At 40.9% G+C, this 25109-nt stretch overlaps 1 protein-coding gene across 1 annotated transcript in view; it reads right to left on the reverse strand.

Moving 5' to 3' along the window:
- Positions 1 to 25109, reverse strand: part of LOC126484978 (armadillo repeat-containing protein gudu) — a gene marked incomplete at its 5' end in the record, with an annotated part of 199433 nt that overhangs the window by 63299 nt on the left and 111025 nt on the right. The window contains 3 exons of the mRNA XM_050108583.1: positions 1879 to 1971; positions 5151 to 5339; positions 24229 to 24525. Coding sequence (XP_049964540.1) covers positions 1879 to 1971; positions 5151 to 5339; positions 24229 to 24525 — 579 coding nt within the window. The remainder of the gene's footprint in view (positions 1 to 1878; positions 1972 to 5150; positions 5340 to 24228; positions 24526 to 25109) is intronic.

Genomic DNA, 25109 nt, shown 5'->3' on the forward strand with positions numbered 1-25109 from the left:
TACTGAAGAAGTAAACTGTAAAAGTAGACAAAATCCTAGCTATGCAGCTTGCTACCCTCCTGATGTGTCACCAATGGATGTTGATGCATTAATGATCTATGTAGCTGGCTGTTCGGCAGGCATCTACTTTGCTACATACTGAATGACTTAACACTTACAAAAATGTGAGATGAAATCTTTTAAACAGAAAAACATACATCAAGTTTAAAAAATATACTATGAAGAAAACACAGCAAAAGATAAACACTTGACTTGCTGCTCTGTAGATTCGTATCGACAGAGAGCTGTGGCCTGAATTACTGACTTACTAAATGACTGGAGACTTGCCTTCAAAACAAGACAAATGAGCAACTACTGTGCTGCAGACTGAATGAATTTACACTTACAATAATGTGACACTGAACCTCTTAAACAGAAAAACATGTACAAAATTTAAAAATTTACTGCAAGGAAAGCACAGTTATTGTGTTCTGTGATAGTACCGTAAGCATGGATTTACTGACCAAGTGGCAGCAGGAGAACATACACGCAAAAAGGCAAGCTTTCAGAGCCAGTTGCTCCTTCTTCTGGCAGAGGAACTGAATGGGAAGGAAGAAGGTTGAACAACAAGGACTGGAGAGGTTTCGTAAAATGGGTACAGTTCAAAAAAGTCACCCAGAACCCTGGGTCAAAGGAGACTTACTGTATGGGATGAGAGGAATTAGTCTTTCCTTCTCATCCTGTCCAGTAAATCTGTCCTGTCCCAGAGTTCTGGGTGACTTTTCCAAACTCTGCCCCTTTTCCTAAACATCTCCAGTCCTTTTCCTTCAACCCTCTTCCTTCCCCTTTAACTCTTCTACCAGAAGCTTGCATAAGCTAAACCGTTTTGTGTGTGTGTTCTCCTGCCACTGCTTGGTGAGTAGATCATTTTACCTATCCAGTTACATCATGTTGTAAATAATTGATTATTTTTGTTGTTACATAAATTCATGTGGACATGGATTACATTCAAGTTAAGCATTAAATATTACATAATTTTACCAAAGTGAGCTAATATTTTGTGTGTGTAGTGGTAACTGCTCAACCTCCTCCAGAATTAAAACTAATATACTGTCATCTAGGCTTGCTATGACATAAATGACAGTATATTTTACCGAAGTAACGAGCAGTGTTTGCTTCCACCTGTTAATGTATAGTTTGATTTACTTCACATACCTTAAGACTCTCCTTCATGAAGGTATTTACAGAACATGATGTATGAATGAATGAAGTAATCAATTAATTAATACCCATGATGAATAGCATTTAAATAGCCAACAAGTATGGAGAATGGCTCCTGTTATCACATTTAAATTGTAGATTTTTCCAGTAATGTCTGCCTGATCAACTCCCAGTTTTTCCTCAGAAGTTGCCTAGATGTGTTGTATCTATACTGATTGACTATTCACTTTGGTAGAAAAATGTGCCAAAAACATAACTGACTGTGGGAAGAGAACACCTGTGGTTGGAACAAGAGTGACCAACAACTACTCTTTAAATTGTCTGTGAAGTGATGAGACATTAAGCAGAAGTGAAAATTTGAAATCATATCACAAAAACTGTATGGCCATATAAAATGGTCCATAATATTAAGAGAAAATTAATTGCATGCAGAATCCTAGTGCCACACATACAAATTTCAATATGCTATCACAGCTACTTAGAAAATCATCAACATACCAGAGTCGAATGTGGTTCGCTTGTGCCAAGCTAGTGTGTTTCTAATCTACTTCAGTGCAGAATTATGTAGTGGTCCATATACATACTGCAACCAGAATAACATTTAGCTGCATAAAATTAGTAATACAAAATCACAAAAAATTAGTTCCCGCTATTTGAGCCTATGGCTGACATTTTCACCTCTCTATCATCTTCGGTATCATCACACTGCTCACTCTTTCTGCCTTTCTTCTTAGAGGATACACTTCCAATACTGTCCTTCCTGCTGGCTATCTACCATATCAGGAGCACATAAAGCAATACATGCAACATACAAACACATTGACAAACAACAGACACACATAAAAAAGAATAAAATGATAAACACAAAAGATTCAAGGTCCACAGACAAAATGCGCATAGACAACAGAAGTGAGTTAATGTGTTTTGTGTCTGTGAGATCAATATTTTTTAAATATTACAACAATTAATAGCTAAATTTTTATTAGAAAATAACTTCTAGTTTTTCCCAAAAGAGACACTATCAACCCAGAAGTCAAAATACTATTGTTAAATTTCACATACATCTTGTTTTCTGTCTTTTTTTTTTTTTTTTACTATTTGTTTCCACTCATAAGTCAATAATTACATGCTGATATTCTGACATGTTGCTGTGCCATACCTAAAGTATAGCTGGAAGAGCATTTAATGCCTGCTGCATGTGAGAAGTTTTCTAGTACATAAATAATGTTTTTTCCTCCAATTCAGAGTGCTAAATATAGAAATAATTTTTTAAAATGGAAGTATCTTTGTCCAAATACGTACACTTTGATTTCAGAGTCCGTCCACAGGCACAAAGACTAAAGTTAAGAAACATCTGACATGATCTAAGGGTTGAATACAGTTGTAACTGATCTTTTTTTATCCAATTTCATTACCCTTTTTGCCGATTAACAAAGCACTCTCATATTTATTTCACAAGAAACTTATTTGTTGCTATGTGACTATTCAATACTATCTTTTAAATCACAATAGCAAAAATTTCAGCCTTGATAGTGAATATTATTGAGTTGATAATAATATACCTTTTTATTATTTAAGTCAGTGCAAGTAATTAGGCTTCTGTGGCTCAACACAGTTCTGTTGTGCCAGTTTTGATTGTTCTAACCTTATCTCTGGTTTTATTGCCATCTTCAATAGCATCCATTAATTTCTTATGTGTCACAAAAATTGTTAAAATGTACAATATTTTAGACCAGATAGTTGTATTTTTCGCTGTCTTACAAGCATTCACCTGTGCATCTGTACTTATATTTGAAATGCCTGGTGCCCTCAGCTCGCATTTTGCTGTTGTCACTATAGTGACAACTGAAGTTTGCTGTATAGGATAAAGCAAATAGTTCTATATAGAAACAAATAAAAAGTAATATAGACTGGGAGTTGGTAACATTGCAATTGCAGCATTATTATTTTTGCAGTTGTTGAAACTGTGTTGACTGGTACCATTTTCTTCACTTTTCTGTGCATAGAACATCAAAGAATAAACTATTCAATATTGTATAGTGACAGTTTAGCTGACGATATTATTATTGACTTTTGTGGTAATAGCCTTTTTATGTTTTAAACCACCTCTATAATTTTATGTTCCCCTGTTGCAGAATTCTGTTTATAATGGTTATCTACTGTTAGGACGAAACATTGAATCTTCCTTTCAGTTTTACCTCTCTTTCACACATGTGTACATTTACAACCCCTTGTAATTTCTGTTTGTTTCCTCATATTTATAATAAACTGTTACATGATTGTGAATTGTGTTATTTTCATCTATCATATTATCAGTATATCAGTATTATCTCTGTCATCTGCTGATAAGTACATATTGTTTTTTCTTCTTGCTTTTCTTTTTATGTGGTTTTATAATGATGACATAGTCTATGTCTTATTTGTTTTTTCACTTATTACAATCACATGTATTTATAAGTGTTACACTATGTGTGATGTGTTTTGACAAACCAAAATGAGCCAGACTTGTGGCATAACTGAAAAGGAAAGCATGAGTCAAGAAATACCACAGGACAGAACAAAGTACATATACAGCAACACATGTTCAGCCATTTACTGACTACATGAAGAAGCTATTTTGCTCAAAGGCAACAGATAAAAAATCTAGTTACTGGAACAGTTTTATCATGCTTCTAGAATTTGTGACTGTAGGCTTTCCTGGCACACAATACTGATGAAAACTTCCAATGATTTCCTGCCAGATAACAGTGATACTGTGTTGTTTTGAATAGATTCATATTCACTATCTTCTTGCAAAATGATGAGATATTGTGGATGTCCCTATATTTATACATGTGGTGTGGCAGTTCCCTCACTCCGGCTATGTATATCAGGCTCTAGTGCACCAAGTAGGTGGGGAGAGGGCAGAGTGGTAGGGTGTAGGTGGTGTAGGTGGTTTTGGGAACACCAATTTGTTGTGCTCAACCAGTAACAATTAGGGAAGCATTATTAAGGAATCTGTAAACACAAGAACCTTCAAATATATTGTCAAGAGGGATGAAGGCTGTCAACCAATTTGGTGTGGGATCCCACATCTGTGGAATTGTGTTATGAATGTGCCCATGCGAGACAGGCCAAGAGTGCTGATACAGAGATTTGGGTGCAGTATCCAACCCACCACTGCAACACTGCTCCACTCTCATCCCTTCCTTGCCCATCAACAATGTCAGAATGGTTTACATAGCCATATGGAAGGGCCAGCCACACCACTAATAAAATATAGGGACAGCCACAGTATTTTGGCACTTCACTGGAAGATAATGATCATGACACTCATCAAAATGTTGCAGAATCTGAACACTGCCACCTTGCTGGAAACCCAAAAGCTTTTCATCTCACTTCTAGAATGTTCAGTAAATCTGTAAGGAAATTTGTGCTATATTGAATTCCCTAGTGTTTTCTTTCTGCAATAACTGGTGTTTCTGCTTACCTGAGTTGTTAGATTAACCAGAAAAGTGTGCAGTGTAACTGAACATAATTTAGCTTCAGCAGAGGAATGTTTATGATAACTGTTGTCATGTACATTACATACATATACAATATTAATAGAAGAAACAACATACATATTCAGCAATACTGTTGATGCTACGGTATAGGAATAGAAACAGTGGATTAAACAGCACAGTTGTTACAAGAGTTTCAAAGGAAATGAATCATATCTGCTGGAGTGTGGACTGAGTTCATGAGTCTGTTGCCTACATTGATCAACTGTAATAGTTTCACAGCTTTCTGTGAGGCCTCTGTATCTGGTGACATGATTTAAACATGACAAAAGTAGATATTTGCATGTTACACAACAATTAGTAGTTGTCTTTGTCTCAGCAGTTAATTTCAATGTGTAACTCTGCTAAGTGAAGTGTGCTTTTGGCTGGGATCTTAAGGGCTATAATGTTAAAAAAAAAACAGCTTACTGTTAGAACCAGTTGTGCTAACATTGGCACCACACCGTGATCTGTAATAATAGCCAGATTCTCCTTATCCAGTGCTATTTTGGAAAGAGCAGCACATACACAGGCGAGGACATTAATATCACTTGAACGAAGTAGGCTCACAATCAACTCCAGACCACCAACAAAACTTCTCACCATTTCTCCAGAATTCTAGGTACAAAAAGAAAAAAAGTTGAAGATCACTTAGTAACTGTATATTATGTTCAGTACATTATAAATGTAACAAGAATTCATAGTAATAGCTTTCATAATTCATCACATGAAACAACTTCTAAAAATTTTGATAACTGAATTATCAGTAACAAGATATTCATGATTTGTTCTCATTTGCTGAATAGACTTAAACATTTTAAGCTCCAAAGTAAGGCAAACAACAGTTGATGTACATGTGTTCAAAGCAATATGAGCATATGTAATTTGAATTTTTGGTATAATTCTTGTATTTTTCATGAAATAAATGCTGTGTTGATTATATGCGATAAATTAAAAACTCATGTTAGCTTGTCTTTCAGTGTGGTATCACTTGAGCCTCTCCACGTGTGAATCACAGATTGACTAAAAGCTAAGGCATGCCATTAGTTCCTCTGGATTCCTTCCGGATTCTGCAGAGTCTCATCTACAATGCTGTGGGCTTGTTTAGTGTTACTGACCATATTTCATTGTGTCCCTTGACATTCTCTTTCACTCTGTATTGTCTTTAAATAAAATGTACTTGCAACTATAATGAGTTGTGTCATGTTGTATTGACTCTTCTTGTTTCAAGAGAAGGTTAAGTGGTTAAGGGCTCAGAATACTTTTACTGCACTTTATACATTGTGGATGTCCTCTTCTGACTATCACAGATTTTAATGCGCTGCCTTCATTTTCACATTTCAGGTTTGTGGACCACCACTCTTCTCCTAATTCATAAGAGAGAAAAAGCCTGCTCATCACATTGAAAAACTGAATCATCAAATTTGAAGTAAGGGGCTGTGGAGTCGTACACCACACACTGTTAATCATAGTTAGTAGAGAAGATGGAACATTGAGTCTGGACCAAAAGGCATATGCAAAAGAAATTTTAAATGAAACCTGAATGGAAAACATCATTCATAATAAATGCACAACTACAAAGTGATGCAGACAAGATAAGCAAACAAGATGCATTGAAATACAGAACCATGATTGAAAGTCTCCTGTATTTAGTAATGAGTATATTGTCTGTAGTTGTGGTCTTCAGTCCAAAGACTTGTTTAATGCAGGTCTCCAATCTACTTTATCATGAGTAAGTATCTTGGTCTCTGAATGGTTATGGCAACACCTGTCTACTTTAATCTATTTACTGCAGTCAACCCATCTTTTCTGTTTCAGTTTTCCCACTTCTCCCCATTATCAAAGTAATTATTCCTTGGTACCTCAGGATGCCTGATTTTACTCAAATTGTGTCATATTATTTTTTTCTCTCTAATTAAATTCAGTATTTCTTCATTAGTTATCTGATCTGTTAACCTAATCCTCAGAAAACCTCTGTAGCACCACATTTTGAGGTCTTGTTTTCTCTTCTTGTATGTATTGCATGTCACCCACATTTCACTTCCATATAAGGCTGCACTCCAAAAATACTATCAGAAAATAATTCCTAACTACTAATGTACATTCACTCATGATGTGCGCAATTTCAGAGATCGTGCGTCCATACAGTTCACAGACCTGCTTATAGAGACCACTTGGGTTGACACCCTAGTGCACTCTGGTGAGCCACCAAAGAAACAGTATTAGTTAAGTGATCACAAATGAGTGCTCAGCCTATTCTGTAATCTGTATTACTGTTGTCTAGTCAATGTGTTTAGTACTACGCACAACCTGTACATCACTGTATCTTACGTGTTGCTCGTTACAGCAAACTTAGTGACAAGTGAGGGTTACATTTTCTCTGCATGTTAGTGTCAGTGGTAAGTCATCTGATAACCATCTTGGTGGAAGAAATACTCCAACATATCATTGCCTAGCAGCAAGCTTTCGTGGAACAACAGCAGGCTCTCACTACTGCTTTCACTGAAATGGCATATGTGTGTTCGTGGCAGGTTACTCTCCAGTCAGTGCATCCATCACCCTTTCTGGCATATGATGTATCAGCTGAAGACTGGGACTCCTATGGGACATGACTGTGCCAACATTTACAGGTTTCTTGCATGGTCGTTGCAAACCTGTGTAGTGTTCTCTTTCTTTCCCGGCTTTTTCTGTGCACTTACCAGTTGTTGTACCAACTTGTGACTTTGCAAGAACTGCTCAGCTTGTCATTTGATGAAATGTGTAAGCTTCTCTCAACCTATTACTGTGACAGAACTGCAACACATGTAGAATTTTACCATTCTCAGAAACGCCCAAACCAGTCTTACACGGGTTGGTTGGTTGGTTGGTTGGGGAAGGAGAGCAGACAGCGAGGTCATCGGTCTATTCGAATTAGGGAAGGACGGGGAAGGAAGTCGGCCGTGCCCTTTGAAAGGAACCATCCCGACATTTGCCTGGAGCGATTTAGGGAAATCACGGAAAACCTAAATCAGGATGGCCGGACGCGGGATTGAACCGTCGTCCTCCCGAATGCGAGTCCAGTGTCTTACCACTGCGCCACCTCGCTCGGTACACGGGTTGAGCCAGCGATGTAAATTTGTTGCTGGTACTTATCATGAAGCCTACACTCAAAACAGGGTGCATGATATTATTATCTTTGTAGCTCTGGATAGGAAAGTCTGCAAAAAAGCATATCAATATGATAATCTGACACTTACATAAGTGCTCAATATAGCACAGTCCTTTGAAGTGTCAATGGCCGCAGGCAATCAGATTGCTGTGTGGGGGGAGATATTGGAAGTTGGTCAGTCAACCCCTGTTAGGCATGCTGCAAGTGTTCAGGATGAAGGGGAATCCATTGCAGCAGTACAACCTTCAATTCAGTGTTGCATGAGACAGCGTTGGTTATGGCCACAGCAGGAACAGGCTGGTTTACATCAGCAGCTGCATGCTCCCTTCCATCTTCCCTGTACTGCTTCATCCAACATGAGTGTGCTGCATGCCCTAAATGTTGGATTGTTTGCAACAAGTGTCAAAAGGAAGGCCACATTGCATCAGTGTGTAACTCCTCTTTAAACGTGGTGGACACAGTAGTACTGATAGACATAAATTGCATATCTTTAGTGACTGTTTCCCCAGACAAATTGTTTATTGACTTGTGTATGTTTAATAAACCACTAAAATGCCTGTGGACACAGAAGCTGCAGTGACTTTAGTAAATGCACAAACTTACACGGACTTGGGTTCCCCTCCTCTCACACAGATTTCGCAGAAATTGCTCAGCTACAATCAACTGCGGATTCCAATCCTAGGTTATTTCTCTGCTCCTGTCTCTTACAAATCTGTTGTTCACCCTCTCATCAACTTCCTTGTTGTGGACCATTCCCATACTGTTTTTTGGCACAGCATGTGTGTGTTATGCTGCATGACTTTGACAAGGCCAAATCAGACAGTTTGATGTCACTCGATGTCATTCAGCCTATTTCTTCCAGTGAATGGTCTACATCATTCATCATCATTAAGCAGGGGCGCTGACTTATAAAAAATATTGGGGGAGCCCATACTGGGGGTCTTTCAGCGGGAAATTTTCTAAATTTTAGATGAAAAATAGTGAGTTTTAAAGTTTTTTTAAGCATTTTAGAGTCATATGATCAACATTAGAATCCCAAAAACTGGACTCTCAATAACACAACACTCTGGGAAACTTGACACGCCTGACACATTTTTTGGCTTTGAAAAAAAGAAACAAAACATAAACATGCATGGTATTTTCATAAAAAGCTAATTTAATTTACAATAATAATCATGCTTATAGACTATTACAGAGCAGTAAATATATAGCTCTGAAAAGGCTGAAATTATATTAAACAAATTCTAAACTATCATTAAAAGAATAAAACATAAAATATTGCTGTCACACAGTAATAACACTTTGTTTAGTAAGCTTACTTTGAATAAGGCTCAGGCTTCATTAAATAAAAATGATATCTAAAAGTTAATGCTTTAATACAGTTAAAAAAGCTAATACAGTATGCCTAATACTTTCAGTCAAAAAGAGTGTAAATAGCGGGTTTTAATTGGGTCTTACACCCTAAAAATATTTATATCTAAAAAGAAAGATGATGAAACTTACCAAACAAAAGCGCTGGCAGGTCGATAGACACACAAACAAACACAAACATACACACAAAATTCTAGCTTTCGCAACCAATGGTTGCCTCGTCAGGAAAGAGGGAAGGAGAAGGAAAGACAAAAGGATATGGGTTTTAAGGGAGAGGGTAAGGAGTCATTCCAATCCCGGGAGCGGAAAGACTTACCTTAGGGGGAAAAAAGGACAGGTATACACTCGCACACACACACATATCCATCCACACATACACAGACACAAGCAGACATTTGTAAAGGCAAAGAGTTTGGGCATTTTTTGGGCAGAGATGTCAGTCGGGGCGGATGTACAGAGGCAAAGATGAAGTTGAAAGACAGGTGAGGTATGAGCGGCGGCAAATTGAAATTAGAAATTAGCGGAGATTGAGGCCTGGCGGATAGCGAGAAGAAAGGATATGCTGAAGGGCAAGTTCCCATCTCCGGAGTTCTGACAGGTTGGTGTTAGTGGGAAGTATCCAGATAACCCGGACGGTGTAACACTGTGCCAAGATGTGCTGGCCGTGCACCAAGGCATGTTTAGCCACAGGGTGATCCCCATTACCAACAAACACTGTCTGCCTGTGTCCATTCATGCGAATGGACAGTTTGTTGCTGGTCATTCCCACATAGAACGCTTCACAGTGTAGGCAGGTCAGTTGGTAAATCACGTGGGTGCTTTCACACGTGGCTCTGCCTTTGATCGTGTACACCTTCCGGGTTACAGGACTGGAATAGGTGGTGGTGGGAGGGTGCATGGGACAGGTTTTACACCGGGGGCGGTTACAGGGGTAGGAGCCAGAGGGTAGGGAAGGTGGTTTGGGGATTTCATAGGGATGAACTAAGAGGTTGCGAAGGTTAGGTGGACGGCGGAAAGACACTCTTGGTGGAGTGGGGAGGATTTCATGAAGGATGGATCTCATTTCAGGGCAGGATTTGAGGAAGTCGTATCCCTGCTGGAGAGCCACATTCAGAATCTGATCCAGTCCCGGAAAGTATCCTGTCACAAGTGGGGCACTTTTGGGGTTCTTCTGTGGAAGGTTCCGGGTTTGAGGAGATGAGGATGTGGCTCTGGTTATTTGCTTCTGTACCAGGTCGGGAGGGTAGTTACGGGATGCAAAAGCTGTTTTCAGGTTGTTGGTGTAATGGTTCAAGGATTCCGGACTGGAGCAGATTCGTTTGCCACGAAGACTTAGGCTGTAGGGAAGGGACCGTTTGATGTGGAATGGGTGGCAGCTGTCATAATGGAGGTACTGTTGCTTGTTGGTGGGTTTAATGTGGACGGACGTGTGAAGCTGGCCATTGGACAGGTGGAGGTCAACGTCGAGGAAAGTGGCATGGGATTTGGAGTAGGACCAGGTGAATCTGATGGAACCAAAGGAGTTGAGGTTGGAGAGGAAATTCTGGAGTTCTTCTTCACTGTGAGTCCAGATCACGAAAATGTCATCAATAAATCTGTACCAAACTTCAGGTTGGCAGGCCTGGGTAACCAGGAAGGCTTCCTCTAAGCGACCCATGAATAGGTTGGCATACGAGGGGGCCATCCTGGTACCCATGGCTGTTCCCTTTAATTGTTGGTATGTCTGGCCTTCAAAAGTGAAGAAGTTGTGGGTCAGGATGAAGCTGGCTAAGGTAATGAGGAAAGAGGTTTTAGGTAGGGCGGCAGGTGATCGGCGTGAAAGGAAGTGCTCCATCGCAGCGAGGCCCTGGACATGCGGAATATTTGTGTATAAGGAAGTGGCATCAATGGTTACAAGGATGGTTTCCGGGGGTAACAGACTGGGTAGGGATTCCAGGCGTTTGAGAAAGTGGTTGGTGTCTTTGATGAAGGATGGGAGACTGCATGTAATGGGTTGAAGGTGTTGATCTACGTAGGCAGAGATGCGTTCGGTGGGGGCTTGGTAACCAGCTACAATGGGACGGCCGGGATGATTGGGTTTGTGAATTTTGGGAAGAAGGTAGAAGGTCGGGGTGCGGGGTGTTGGTGGGGTCAGGAGGTTGATGGAGTCGGGTGAAAGGTTTTGTAGGGGGCCTAAGGTTCTGAGGATTCCTTGAAGCTCCGCCTGGACATCAGGAATGGGATTGCCTTGGCAAACTTTGTAAGTAGTGTTGTCTGAAAGCTGACGCAGTCCCTCAGCCACATACTCCCGACGATCAAGTACCACAGTTGTGGAACCCTTGTCCGCCGGAAGAATGACGATGGATCGGTCAGCCTTTAGATGTATCATTGTGTGGATGGATATGTGTGTGTGTGCGAGTGTATACCTGTCCTTTTTTCCCCCTAAGGTAAGTCTTTCCGCTCCCGGGATTGGAATGACTCCTTACCCTCTCCCTTAAAACCCATATCCTTTTGTCTTTCCTTCTCCTTCCCTCTTTCCTGACGAGGCAACCATTGGTTGCGAAAGCTAGAATTTTGTGTGTATGTTTGTGTTTGTTTGTGTGTCTATCGACCTGCCAGCGCTTTTGTTTGGTAAGTTTCATCATCTTTCTTTTTAGATATATTTTTCCCACGTGGAATGTTTCCCTCTATTATATTCATATCATTAATTTGAAGCCAACAATCACGTTTGTTATTGTTATCGTTATTGTTATTGTCACTGTTACATTTCGAAGTCTTTTCTGTTGTCTTATTTCCTCCTTCTGTTTTTGCCATCACTTTCTATTCACCTTCTCCTTTTTTACCGTAATCCAGTATACAATTTTATCCCGTCGATATACACTCAATAATATGTAATAATACGTAAATCACTTCCAAACCATAACCAAAAAAATTTTTTTTTTTCCGCTTTGCTGCTATAAAATCCACCGTTTCCAGTCCACAAACAGTTCCTTTCAGCTATTAAACAATCCTTTCGGCAGTTTTAATAACTTTTGCTTTATTTCCATTTCCGTTTTTCTCACATCACCGATCATTTTTAGCCGCTTCCCACAGGTTTTAACGTCATTATTTCTTCATCAAACAATTGTTAGCTTCATTTCCATAATCTGCCACCACCAAACCACTCCTTTTAATACATCCTCACGTAGTTTTTTCGAAATTTTCCCGAATTTCTCCACCCTTTAACGTGTTTTGGCGGCAACACAACCACCTAACCTTTATGCACATCATTATCTACCTACACAAGTTCACCACAGGATCAACATAGCCCAGCCCTAACCAACCCTTTTTCGCCTTTTTTCACACCAGATCTCCATTTGCTTTCTAATTTTACCTTTATCTCTCCCCATATATTTTTTCATATTTATTCTCATTTTCATTTCAGCCTCGTGTTCCACTTTCCACCTTCTAGTACCATGTCACCCTCACAACACCTTCACAACGACCCCATTAAGTTTTATTTACATTCCCTCCGCAAACATGCCTTCGCCCTAGCCAGATTACACTCCCATATTTTATTTTCTCAGGCTTGTCTGACATTTGGCATCACCCCCAAAGGCCTCACACTTAAAGTTCCCATCTCTGGCTGCAACCCTTCTTTCCATCAGTCCCTATACCAGTTCCAAACCAAACAATCCATTGCCCTCACCCACCTAATCCTTCACCTACACATCCACTCAGCCAATCAACACGCCCATCAACTCCTATCCTTTATAAAAATCCTCAATCTTTCCTCTCCCACATCCACAACTGTTGTTCAGAGCATCCTCCTACAGGCCAACCGCAAATTAGAGCAGCATGCCACCCTCCACCTTAAAAAACTATCCAATCTCCTGGTTTCCCACCTCCGGAAAGGCAATTCACTCACCCTTCACAACCTTTCCAGCAAACCTCAACCTCCTCTCATTGCACACAAACCCAGTCTCTCCCATCTACTCAATCTCCCACTTCCAGCTCCACTCCCTCCAAAACCTCAAAATTCCAATCAACGCAATCTGGAACCACAACACCCCAATTCAGTAGTTAACCTTTCCTCCAAACCTCTCTCCCAATCCGAAACCTCTGTCCTATCCAAAGGCCTCACCTTCAGCCCCACTCCCAGATTCAACCAAACAGCCCTCGTCAAAGATTTACTGTCCTACACCCGTACTCTCTGCTGGAAATATCACTTTGCCACGAAGAAAAATGATCCTAATCCTACTCCTAAGGATCCAACTCCCCAAGACACTATCCAAATTGAACCATGCCTGGAACAGTTCCGTCCTCCGTCACAGCGGGACCCACCTCCTCTTCCTCAAAATCACCCTCTCCTAACCTTCCAGGAATTTCTGACTTCCAGCCTTGCCTCTCAATCCTTTTTAAAAAACCTTAATCCTACTCCCAACATCACCACTGCTGAAGCCCAGGCTATCCGTGATCTGAAGGCTGACCGATCCATCGTCATTCTTCCGGCGGACAAGGGTTCCACAACTGTGGTACTTGATCGTCGGGAGTATGTGGCTGAGGGACTGCGTCAGCTTTCAGACAACACTACTTACAAAGTTTGCCAAGGCAATCCCATTCCTGATGTCCAGGCGGAGCTTCAAGGAATCCTCAGAACCTTAGGCCCCCTACAAAACCTTTCACCCGACTCCATCAACCTCCTGACCCCACCAACACCCCGCACCCCGACCTTCTACCTTCTTCCCAAAATTCACAAACCCAATCATCCCGGCCGTCCCATTGTAGCTGGTTACCAAGCCCCCACCGAACGCATCTCTGCCTACGTAGATCAACACCTTCAACCCATTACATGCAGTCTCCCATCCTTCATCAAAGACACCAACCACTTTCTCAAACGCCTGGAATCCCTACCCAGTCTGTTACCCCCGGAAACCATCCTTGTAACCATTGATGCCACTTCCTTATACACAAATATTCCGCATGTCCAGGGCCTCGCTGCGATGGAGCACTTCCTTTCACGCCGATCACCTGCCGCCCTACCTAAAACCTCTTTCCTCATTACCTTAGCCAGCTTCATCCTGACCCACAACTTCTTCACTTTTGAAGGCCAGACATACCAACAATTAAAGGGAACAGCCATGGGTACCAGGATGGCCCCCTCGTATGCCAACCTATTCATGGGTCGCTTAGAGGAAGCCTTCCTGGTTACCCAGGCCTGCCAACCTGAAGTTTGGTACAGATTTATTGATGACATTTTCGTGATCTGGACTCACAGTGAAGAAGAACTCCAGAATTTCCTCTCCAACCTCAACTCCTTTGGTTCCATCAGATTCACCTGGTCCTACTCCAAATCCCATGCCACTTTCCTCGACGTTGACCTCCACCTGTCCAATGGCCAGCTTCACACGTCCGTCCACATTAAACCCACCAACAAGCAACAGTACCTCCATTATGACAGCTGCCACCCATTCCACATCAAACGGTCCCTTCCCTACAGCCTAGGTCTTCGTGGCAAACGAATCTGCTCCAGTCCGGAATCCTTGAACCATTACACCAACAATCTGAAAACAGCTTTTGCATCCCGTAACTACCCTCCCGACCTGGTACAGAAGCAAATAACCAGAGCCACATCCTCATCTCCTCAAACCCGGAACCTTCCACAGAAGAACCCCAAAAGTGCCCCACTTGTAACAGGATACTTTCCGGGACTGGATCAGATTCTGAATGTGGCTCTCCAGCAGGGATACGACTTCCTCAAATCCTGCCCTGAAATGAGATCCATCCTTCATGAAATCCTCCCCACTCCACCAAGAGTGTCTTTCCGCCGTCCACCTAACCTTCGCAACCTCTTAGTTCATCCCTATGAAATCCCCAAACCACCTTCCCTACCCTCTGGCTCCTACCCCTGTAACCGCCCCCGGTGTAAAACCTGTCCCATGCACTCTCCCACCACCACCTATTCCAGTCCTGTAACCCGGAAGGTGTACACGATCAAAGGCAGAGCCACGTGTGAAAGCACCCACGTGATTTACCAACTGACCTGCCTACACTGTGAAGCGTTCTATGTGGGAATGACCAGCAACAAACTGTCCATTCGCATGAATGGACACAGGCAGACAGTGTTTGTTGGTAATGAGGATCACCCTGTGGCTAAACATGCCTTGGTGCACGGCCAGCACATCTTGGCACAGTGTTACACCGTCTGGGTTATCTGGATACTTCCCACTAACACCAACCTGTCAGAACTCCGGAGATGGGAACTTGCCCTTCAGCATATCCTTTCTTCTCGCTATCCGCCAGGCCTCAATCTCCGCTAATTTCTAATTTCAATTTGCCGCCGCTCATACCTCACCTGTCTTTCAACTTCATCTTTGCCTCTGTACATCCGCCCCGACTGACATCTCTGCCCAAAAAATGCCCAAACTCTTTGCCTTTACAAATGTCTGCTTGTGTCTGTGTATGTGTGGATGGATATGTGTGTGTGTGCGAGTGTATACCTGTCCTTTTTTCCCCCTAAGGTAAGTCTTTCCGCTCCCGGGATTGGAATGACTCCTTACCCTCTCCCTTAAAACCCATATCCTTTTGTCTTTCCTTCTCCTTCCCTCTTTCCTGACGAGGCAACCATTGGTTGCGAAAGCCAGAATTTTGTGTGTATGTTTGTGTTTGTTTGTGTGTCTATCGACCTGCCAGCGCTTTTGTTTGGTAAGTTTCATCATCTTTCTTTTTAGATATATTTTTCCCACGTGGAATGTTTCCCTCTATTATATTCATATCCTAAAAATATTTAAGTATTTAAAAATAACTGATACAGTACTATAGTAATATAGTAATACAGTACTGAACTAGTACTAATATTTCGAAACTGAAAATTTGACAGTATGTATGTATTTAATTCCCCATTTTATAAAATTTTTTAATATTGCTCTAAATTCCATTATTAGGGCTAGGGTGTCTTTAGAAAGGTGCAAATGTCAACCATTTGACTGGATTGCTGAATCATCCAAAACACCTCAGTGGGCATAAAGAACAGCCAAGTTGTTCAATCGCTTCTGTCCCCTTGTTGATCGGAGATATGACTTCAGACGTCTAAGGGTGCTAAATGACCCTCCTGCTGTTACTGTCGTGATTAGAAATACTTGGAAAAGCTTAATGCACTTCACTACTTCACATAACATTTCTCCAACTGCAGGCTCTTGTCTAACGTACTTTCTCACATCACGCATGTTTTTTAAGACCAGTTGTTTTTTATTAGCAATATCGGCTAACATATTCAAATGTAAGCGCAGTCTCTCAATGTCTAGGTCATTTTTGGAAAACTCAATTGATTTTTCCAAATTTGTTCCACCTCTCTTTACTAAAAGCAAGCACTCTTGTTCAACTGCAATGACCTGTGCGAGTCCAGTTGAAGCAAACTGTTCAGTAATGCAAGATTGCACCATTTCACAAACTTCAGTGTAAACAGCTTTGTAGTATTCCTTTGGGATTTTGAAAGTGTGCGGTGAGCTGACTTCATTGTTTTCATACTTCTTTGGTATACTTTGATTCCAAGGAAGTAAAGGATCATCAACTTGCGAAGGTTTTTCTTTTAAGCAAAATTTCCAAAAGTGTTCAAAACTATCATGCCTTCCATCAAATATACAAATCAAGCCCTCATATATTTTTTCCAGATCAGCAACACTTAGATGAGGGCACTGAATTTTTTCATTGACATCCTCTACTGGGTTCACTGCATGGCAATAAAGATGTAAAAAGAAATAAGTCTTGAATTGTAACATTGATATGATTGATGATAGCCTGCACATTTGTAACCCGCCTCTGTTTTGCCCCCTGCAGAAAATGTTTCAAAAAACTCTAAAAGTTCTTCAAAGTTTTTCAATATTCTCAAGATACTAGAAGCTTGTATAGTTCATTGAGTCGGGCAAAGGGGTCGTATACCAGCTTGGTCGTTGGCACTCTCACAGTGTATACTTCTGAAAAGTCCCTTCCATTTGTTGGATTCCCTTATGGTGTTTATTAAGTCCTTGGCTAAAGCCATAATGTCCCTCATAGACATAAGATTGCAGAGACTGTCTACAACTGCCAAGTCTAAACTGTGAGCAGTGCAGCACATAATGTGCTTTTGGTTGTATATCCAAAACTGATGTTTTTAGTCCTTTGAACTTACCTCTCATATTCGAGGCACCTCTTAAGTTATACATTGACAAATGAAGATGAGCAAAAACATCTTTTAAGATACTAAACAGAGTTTGGGATTCAGTGTGGGGGGTCTCATATAAGCTAATAAAGTCTTTGTTGACATATAAGGAGTCATACTGTATGAATACAAAATGACACTTGTTTGTGAATTGAAGAATCACTTGTTTTGTCAACCATAATAGAGAAGTGTTGTCTTCTTGATTGAAGCCAATACCTTTCCCAACACAGATTTTCCTAGTAGATCAATGATCTCATTTTGAATATTGTGGGATGTCCTCTTATACCCAATCTTTAAACCCAGGTATGTCATCTTTCGGAGTTCCAACAATTGAAAAAAAATTGAGTTTACATCTTTGTGCCCTGTAATTTCTAGTCCTTGTTGGCATAGAAAATGCATGGTAGTAAAAATTGTCTCAAGAGCTATACGGCCTTTCTTCATATCACTATCTAACTGTTCATTCAATTGGGAGGCCACACTTCGGTTAGTGATAGAGTTTAGTTTCAGAACACCTTCTTTATGTGTAAATCTATTTTAATGAAGATGGAATTTTTCCAGAGCTTTTTTCCAGTTAGAAAACCCGATGGAAGTAAATGCATCTTCTTTTTTTGAAGAAAATTGTAATAGATTTTTAGCATTCCCTCTTTGCAGGTTTTGCAAAAAACTTTTTTGTAGATGCTTCATATTCTAGCCATGTATATTTGATCAACCAAGACTTCTGAAATGATCTTCCCTAACCGGATTGTCCAGGTTTTGGTTATGAATGGTTCTCACCTGAAGACGATGGAGCAATTGACGACACAATAATTGTTGAAGGTTGACTTGCAGTATCATTAACTTCCAAGCACGCATTTTTGGTAACAAATTTATCTGTTGCAAAATTAATTCACAATACACTAAGAGACTAAAGTACATGAATAAAATATAGTCATATAAAATAGTTCACTAAACACTAAAGTCGGAGCACTAAACACGTCTGCAGCTTGCACTGAATGAAACTATTGACAGTGAATGACTGCGACAGCAAGGTGGGCTTTATATAGCTGTGTTGTCATAATGTCTCAAAGCGTCAAGGCGATGTGAGGCAGAGGGTTCCAGGTGCTTCTGCTCCACTCCTTTTGATGTCACTGTGGCCGCAACGCTGGTTCACCTGTACCAGACTTTACCCGAAGGTTCGCGCACTGGGACAAATTGTAAGTGTGCCCACAGCACCGTAACTCTGTCATGGTTCACACCACTCATTTTCAGTTAACCTGCTTACTACCATAATAATTATTTGTTTTAACTCATTAATGAATGTATTTTAAAAGATAACTATCGTCAAACAAGGAAAATAAAAAATTCCAACATAATTTTGTGGTTTTACATAGCATAATATAACTAATAATTTTCTTAAATTATTCAGGGGGGGGGGGGGCGGTGCCTGTGTCTTTAAGAAGCCGATGGGTAAGCATTGCCTCTATGATGACTTCAGTGTCACAATTAATGCACAGTCCATGATAGATACATTTGCTTTGCCCTGCCATGACGAGTTACTTGCAAAATTATCAGGTGGCCACTACTTTTCCAAGACTGATGATTTGTTGGAAGCATACCTCCAGCTTCCTTTGGATGAGGCCACTGTGCACCTTTTCATTGTCAATACACATTTTGGTATATGCCAAAATCAATGCTTGCCTTTTGGTGTTGCCAGTATGCCCACAATTTTTCAGCATTTTTTTAGAACAGCTGACAGCCTCTGTGTCTAGGTGCATCAATTACCTTGAAAGTATCATTGTTTTGGGTTCTTCCACTGAAGGCCACCTTAGAAATCTCTGATTGCTGTTTTCTCTTTTGCAGTCTGCAGATCTCAAGTGCAATCTACCAAATCTCAATTTTTTTCAGTCATCAGTTGAGTACCTAGGTTTTGAAGTTTCTTGCATAGGGGTCAAATTGTTGCGTCACCATGTTGATCCAGTTGTTGCTTTGTTTAAGGAACTGCAGATGTAAAGTTAGGTACTACCATAAGATTTTTCCAAAAGCATCCACTCTTGCTCAGCCCCTGCAAGCACTTTTGCATAAAAATGTGCCTTTTTTTCTGTCAACAGCTTGTGACCGAGCATTCACTTTGCTTAAATCTAAGCTTCAATCTGCCCTGTGTCTGGCCACTTTTCAGTTGGGTCAGCATCTCATGTTTGCTACAGATGGCTTTCAGCATGGTCTTGGTGCAGTGTTGGTGCACAAATATGCAGACATGTCCGAATGACTCATTGCTTACACTTCTAAGACTTTAACTCACATGCAGCAGCAGTATTCTCAGATTAAAAAGAAGACTTTAGTGATGGTGTTCACCATCAAGAAATTTCACGTCTTCTTGTATGGTTATAAGTTCCATTTAGTCCTTGATTGTAGCAGTGGGCTCTCTTCCTCTCCTGTTATCATTATCAGATCCATTCCCAGCCAAAGGCACAACACACTAATGCTGATATCTTATCTCACCTTCCAATCATGTCGGACCCACTGTTTGATCAGAATGAGTTGCTTTGTTTCTATTTAGATATTGGGAACCAGAATGTGGTCAATGGTTCTCCCATCATTAGTGCCATGGTAGCATCAGCCTTCATCATGGATCCTGTACTTAGTTGGGTCCTCTCTTTTGTGCAGCACGTTGGTGGGAAAAACCCCCAAGTCATGCTTCAGATTCCTTGTGTAATTACTTCTCTCTCCAACATCACCTTTGTGTGTTTGTCAGGGTTCTTTTGTTAGCCACGGAGGATGCTGCTCACCAGGTTGTGATTCCTTCTTCCTTACTCCCTGATGTACTGTTGCTTCTGTATGTTGCACATTGGGGGACACCTCACACCAAAGCTTTGGTCCACTGGCATGTGTATTGGCCAGGCAGAGATGGGGATGTTACATGGCTATTGCAACTTACAATCACTGTGTTCAGCAGTACTTGGTGCCGCAGGCTTCTTTTCCCCCTGGCTGATGCCACAGCACCTATGGAAGCATCTGCATGTCAATTTTACTGGGACTTTCTAAATCAGTACTGAGTTATTGTAGTGGATGCCAATTCCAAGTCTCCCTATGTGGCACATCGTCTGTCCATGTCCGTTGCTGCCACTATTTCAGCCCCATCTAAGACTTTTGCAATTGAGTGACTTGAGTATACTGTCATTACTGACGACAGCCCCCAGTTTTCAAGAATCTGCATTTTTTTGTCAGGCTAGTGGTGTTCACCATCTCACAGCACCTCCATTTCATCATCAATCTAATGACGACGCTGAATGCATGGTTCAGGCATCTCAAACGCAGATGTGGAAGTATGTATCCGGCAGGTCTCCTGAAGCTGCTTTAAGACCATTTTTATTTTTTTTATTTTGTACCATATCACTCCGGTGGGGAACAAGAGCCCAGTGGAGCTGCTACGTGGATGCCAACCATGGCCCCTCCTTCACCTGCTGTATCTGATGCTGCATGTGCCAGCATCATTGGCTTCATGATGGTTCCAGCTGGGTACACCTGTCTGGCCTTGTGGTTTTTGTTGTGACAGTGCCACGATATTTAACAGTGCCGCTACGTCAGTACGCGAACATGGCGATAGAGGCGCTCTGCAACTCGGTTGAGCGCTGAAGCGCCACCTAGCTATGAACGGCGCCGGCCGCATGTCACGGCACGGCAGTCTAATGACAGATTCGGAATTGGTAGCATGTAACCTGCTATTGTTCTACGTTTGTATATCCATGCAATTTATTAGTGATTAAAGGTTATAACAGTTTTAGCTGTGGCCTTAACTGGGTTCCTGCTGGGGTTGGTGCCTGTGCATTTCCACACTCGTGAAGTGTGGGCATCCTGTCACTTTGACCAGCTACAGCTGCATGTGGCAGGATTTATTCTGGATGGCCTAGCGGCTGTTCCTCCCCTGCCACTGCAGCAGGGCATCACTGACTTGGGTTCCTGCCCCCCCCCCCCCCCCCCCCCACCCCTAATCCTTGACTGCCATTGTTGGTGCAGCCCCCACTGCATGTGATGTCGCAGTCACCACCACCTCTGTTGCTGGGTCCTGTGCGGTCATTGTCCCCAACGCCCTCACTGAGGCCTCTGGTGCCAACCACCAACCTTGACAGGAAATTTGCTATGGAAATGCTATCCCCAGCCCTGTCCTACAGCCTCTCATGAGAGGGAGATTGTGCACTAAACTGTACCCTCACCACTTCTGCCCCTACTCACTGGTGACTGCCCACCTGATGCTGCAGCAGCCGCTGATGTCAGGCGATGAAATAGAAGTCAGTGCCGTCATCGGTGTTTTCCGTGACTCATGATCTCACTGCCTTGTGAGGTCAGTGCTTTTTTTTTATGATACCAGTGCTTCTTTGGTACCAACAGATGTTCGGTACCAGTGCTTTTCCGGTAGCTGTATTTTTTTTCTGTACCATGCATTTTTTCTGTACTGTGCAATTTTTCTGTACCACACATTTTTTCTGTACCATGCATTTTTCTGTGCCTAGTTGTTTTTATGTATGTATGCAGTTTATCCACCACCTAGAAGGGAGGAGTGATGTACCTTCACTCATGCATGACAAATGTGATTTTAGAGATTGCACGTCCTTACAGTTCAAAGGCCCCCTTATAGAGGCCACCTGATGAGCCGCCAAAGAACCAGTATTATTTAAGTGACTGAAAATAAGTGCTTGTCCTATTCTGTAACCTGTATTACTTTAGTCCAGTCGATGTATTCAGTGCCACACACAACTTTTACTTTATTGAATCTTACATCTTGCTCTGTAAAGAACTATTTTCCATAAATAATGTTTGTTCTTGCTGTAGCACTAGCTCCTACATGTATACTAAATGTTAACATATTTTTCTTTTTCAGAAAAACTTTTCTTTCGATTGGTAACCTGCATTTTATGCCCTTTTTACTCTTTTAATTGGTAATTATTTTGGTGCACGAACAACAAGACTTGTCTACTTTTAGTGTTGAATCAGCATCACCTGATTTAATTCAACAACACACTATTAACCTTCATTTACTTTCACTGATGTTCACCTTATAACCTCCTTTCAAGATATTGTTTGTTTTGTCCAAGTAATGTACCAAGCCTTTTGTCACCTCTAACAGAATTACATCATTAGCAAATCTTAAAGTTTTTATTTCTCCTTCTGAAGCTTTAATTCCTTTCCTAAATTTCTCCTTGATTTCCTTTAGTGCTTGCTGTACACACAGATCGAGTAACATAGGGGATAAGCTACAACACTGTCTCACTGCCGTCTCAACTACTGCCTTTCTCTCATGCCTTAAGTCTTATGAATATAATTTGACCCCCAATTTTAGCTTATTCAGTGGCATATTCCAGCCAGTTAAGTAGCAACCTACATCTACATTTACATCTATACTCTGCAAACCACTGTGAGGTGTATGGCAGAGGGTATGTCCACTGTACTAGTTGTTAGTGTTTCTTCCAGTTCCATTCATGTATGGAGCACAGCAAGAATGATTGTTTGAATGCATCTGTGCATGCAGTAATTATTCTACTCTTATCTTCAAAATCCCAATGTGAGCGATATGTAGGAGGTTGTAGAATATTCCTACAGTAATCATTTAAAGTTGGTTCCTGAAACTTTTTAGTAGACTTTTTTGTTATTGTTTACATCTATCTTCAAGAGTCTACCAGTTCAATTCCTTTAATATCTCTGTGATACTCTCCCACGGATTAAACAAACCTGTGACCATTCGTGCCGCTCTTCTCTGTATATGTTCAATATCCCCTGTTAGTCCTATCTGGTTGGGTCTCACATACTTGAGCAATATCCAAGAAAGAAACACTGGTGATGAGTGAAACATATGCTAAATTATTTGCAAGATCCTACAAATACTGCACTCAGCTGGTGCAAGACTGAAATGTATATCAATGCAAATTGGAAAGCTGACAAAAAATTGTATGACATTAGTAGATAGCTTACAATTTTTGGGAGTCCAGCCATAAGCTGAAGTGTGAGAAAACAGCAAAATGTTGCAGAGTTTGTTGCATCAAGTAGCACTTAGGAAAACTTAAGTGAATGGACAACCCTCTCAATGAAATTGATGAAGAGTTGATTCTGCTACATCCTATGAAGCTCCTTATCAATAAATGCTGTGTTAAGAAATCTGCTGTAATCACAAGGCTTAGGTAGGTACCAGTAATTTGGATGTAAAAATGTTCTTTGTGCAACACGAGGTGAAAACCAACTCAAGCTATATCACAAGTGAGAAAAATTATTATCTGACAAAGGTAATCAACAATCTTAGGATGAAAATCGGTTGGAAGTTAGTGAGTGTCAAGGACTGGGAGGGGGCTTTGATATTGACTATATCTTATTGTGTTCTTTGAGACACACTTTAGTAAAGTAATGCATTGTAAAATTAGTAATCATTAGCTATATATTGTCTCTAAACATGTACTTACAACTGTGGTGTGCTGTATGATTTTATAAGAATTCTGCTTGTTTTAAGAGAAAAATAATTGGCCTAACACCTCTAGGAAAGTGGACATGGTTTCCAGTTTGCCTTAACACTGTCTTGTGGGGTTGTGGGTTGAATTCTTTTATGCCTGGTCAAAAATACAGTACTTTGATTACATCTGAACTGTTAATACTCTGCACCAACAAACATTTTGGTCTTATACAGGCTCAGAAATTTATTTGCCTTTGTTATTGTCCTTACTGACTCAATCTCTTTCAATGAAATCTTCCCTTCATGATTATGGAAGCATACATTAGGAAACACGCCCTCTCATTCAGTCCTAACTGCTTGTGTCTTATGTCTCAGATTGGAATTTCTTAGAAGTTAGAATTAGTATTAATATTATATGTACCTTAGCATTATGGATGCATGGACATAATGCCCAAGCAGCATTTGCTTGCACCCGAGGTGATGGATTCTTCAGCAAAGACCAGATGAGCCTCACGCCATCAAGTTCTTCAATGATTGCCATTGATTCCTTCTCATTAGCACACTCACCAAGCACAAGGGCAACATTCTCCAGTAGTGACTGGTTAGTACTGTTCAGTAACTGCACTAGCAGAGGAATACCTTTGGCATTTCTCAGAACTTCTCGATTATGAGGAAATTTTGCACACTGGGCGAGCCCTCCGACAACATTTGTTAGCACCTGTTTTGACAAATATTTGGAGTGAGTAACAAACAAAAATGTAAAAAGAGAGGTTTCATTAAATTTTGTTTATAGTTTGGAAACTTTATGATTAGACTCTTTAAGGTAACTGAATAAGATGCTATTAATGATGATAATTATTTATAATACAAACTTGGCACATTACACAGTAAATCTAAAGCATTCAGAGGAGACAGATTCATACATACAAACACAAAAAATGAGGTGAGATACAAATATATCTATACATCGGGTGAACAGGTGGCACTACCTAGCGAAATGTAAAAAGCCGAAGAGTCACAGGAAATGTTAGTCAGCTTATTACTTGAGGATGTCTGTCTGGTGACATAACTCTTTCTGAAAGTGTTTTGTACTCAGGAGATCCTCAGATTATTTGACTGCCAGTATGTGCAAGTTAATTTAGCATTACCCAGGGTGCACGTGTTGTGTTATATTACGGACACGAACTAACCAGACCATCAGCCACATTGTTGAAGAGTGTTCCAGAAGAGCCTATAATGGGAGCCCCAATGACTTCCTGCTTGCAACTCCAGAGTCGATAGATTACATTAATAGACTTGATG

This window comes from Schistocerca serialis, chromosome 6 (genome assembly GCF_023864345.2).
Source record: "Schistocerca serialis cubense isolate TAMUIC-IGC-003099 chromosome 6, iqSchSeri2.2, whole genome shotgun sequence".
Classification (NCBI taxonomy): Eukaryota; Metazoa; Arthropoda; class Insecta; order Orthoptera; family Acrididae; genus Schistocerca; species Schistocerca serialis.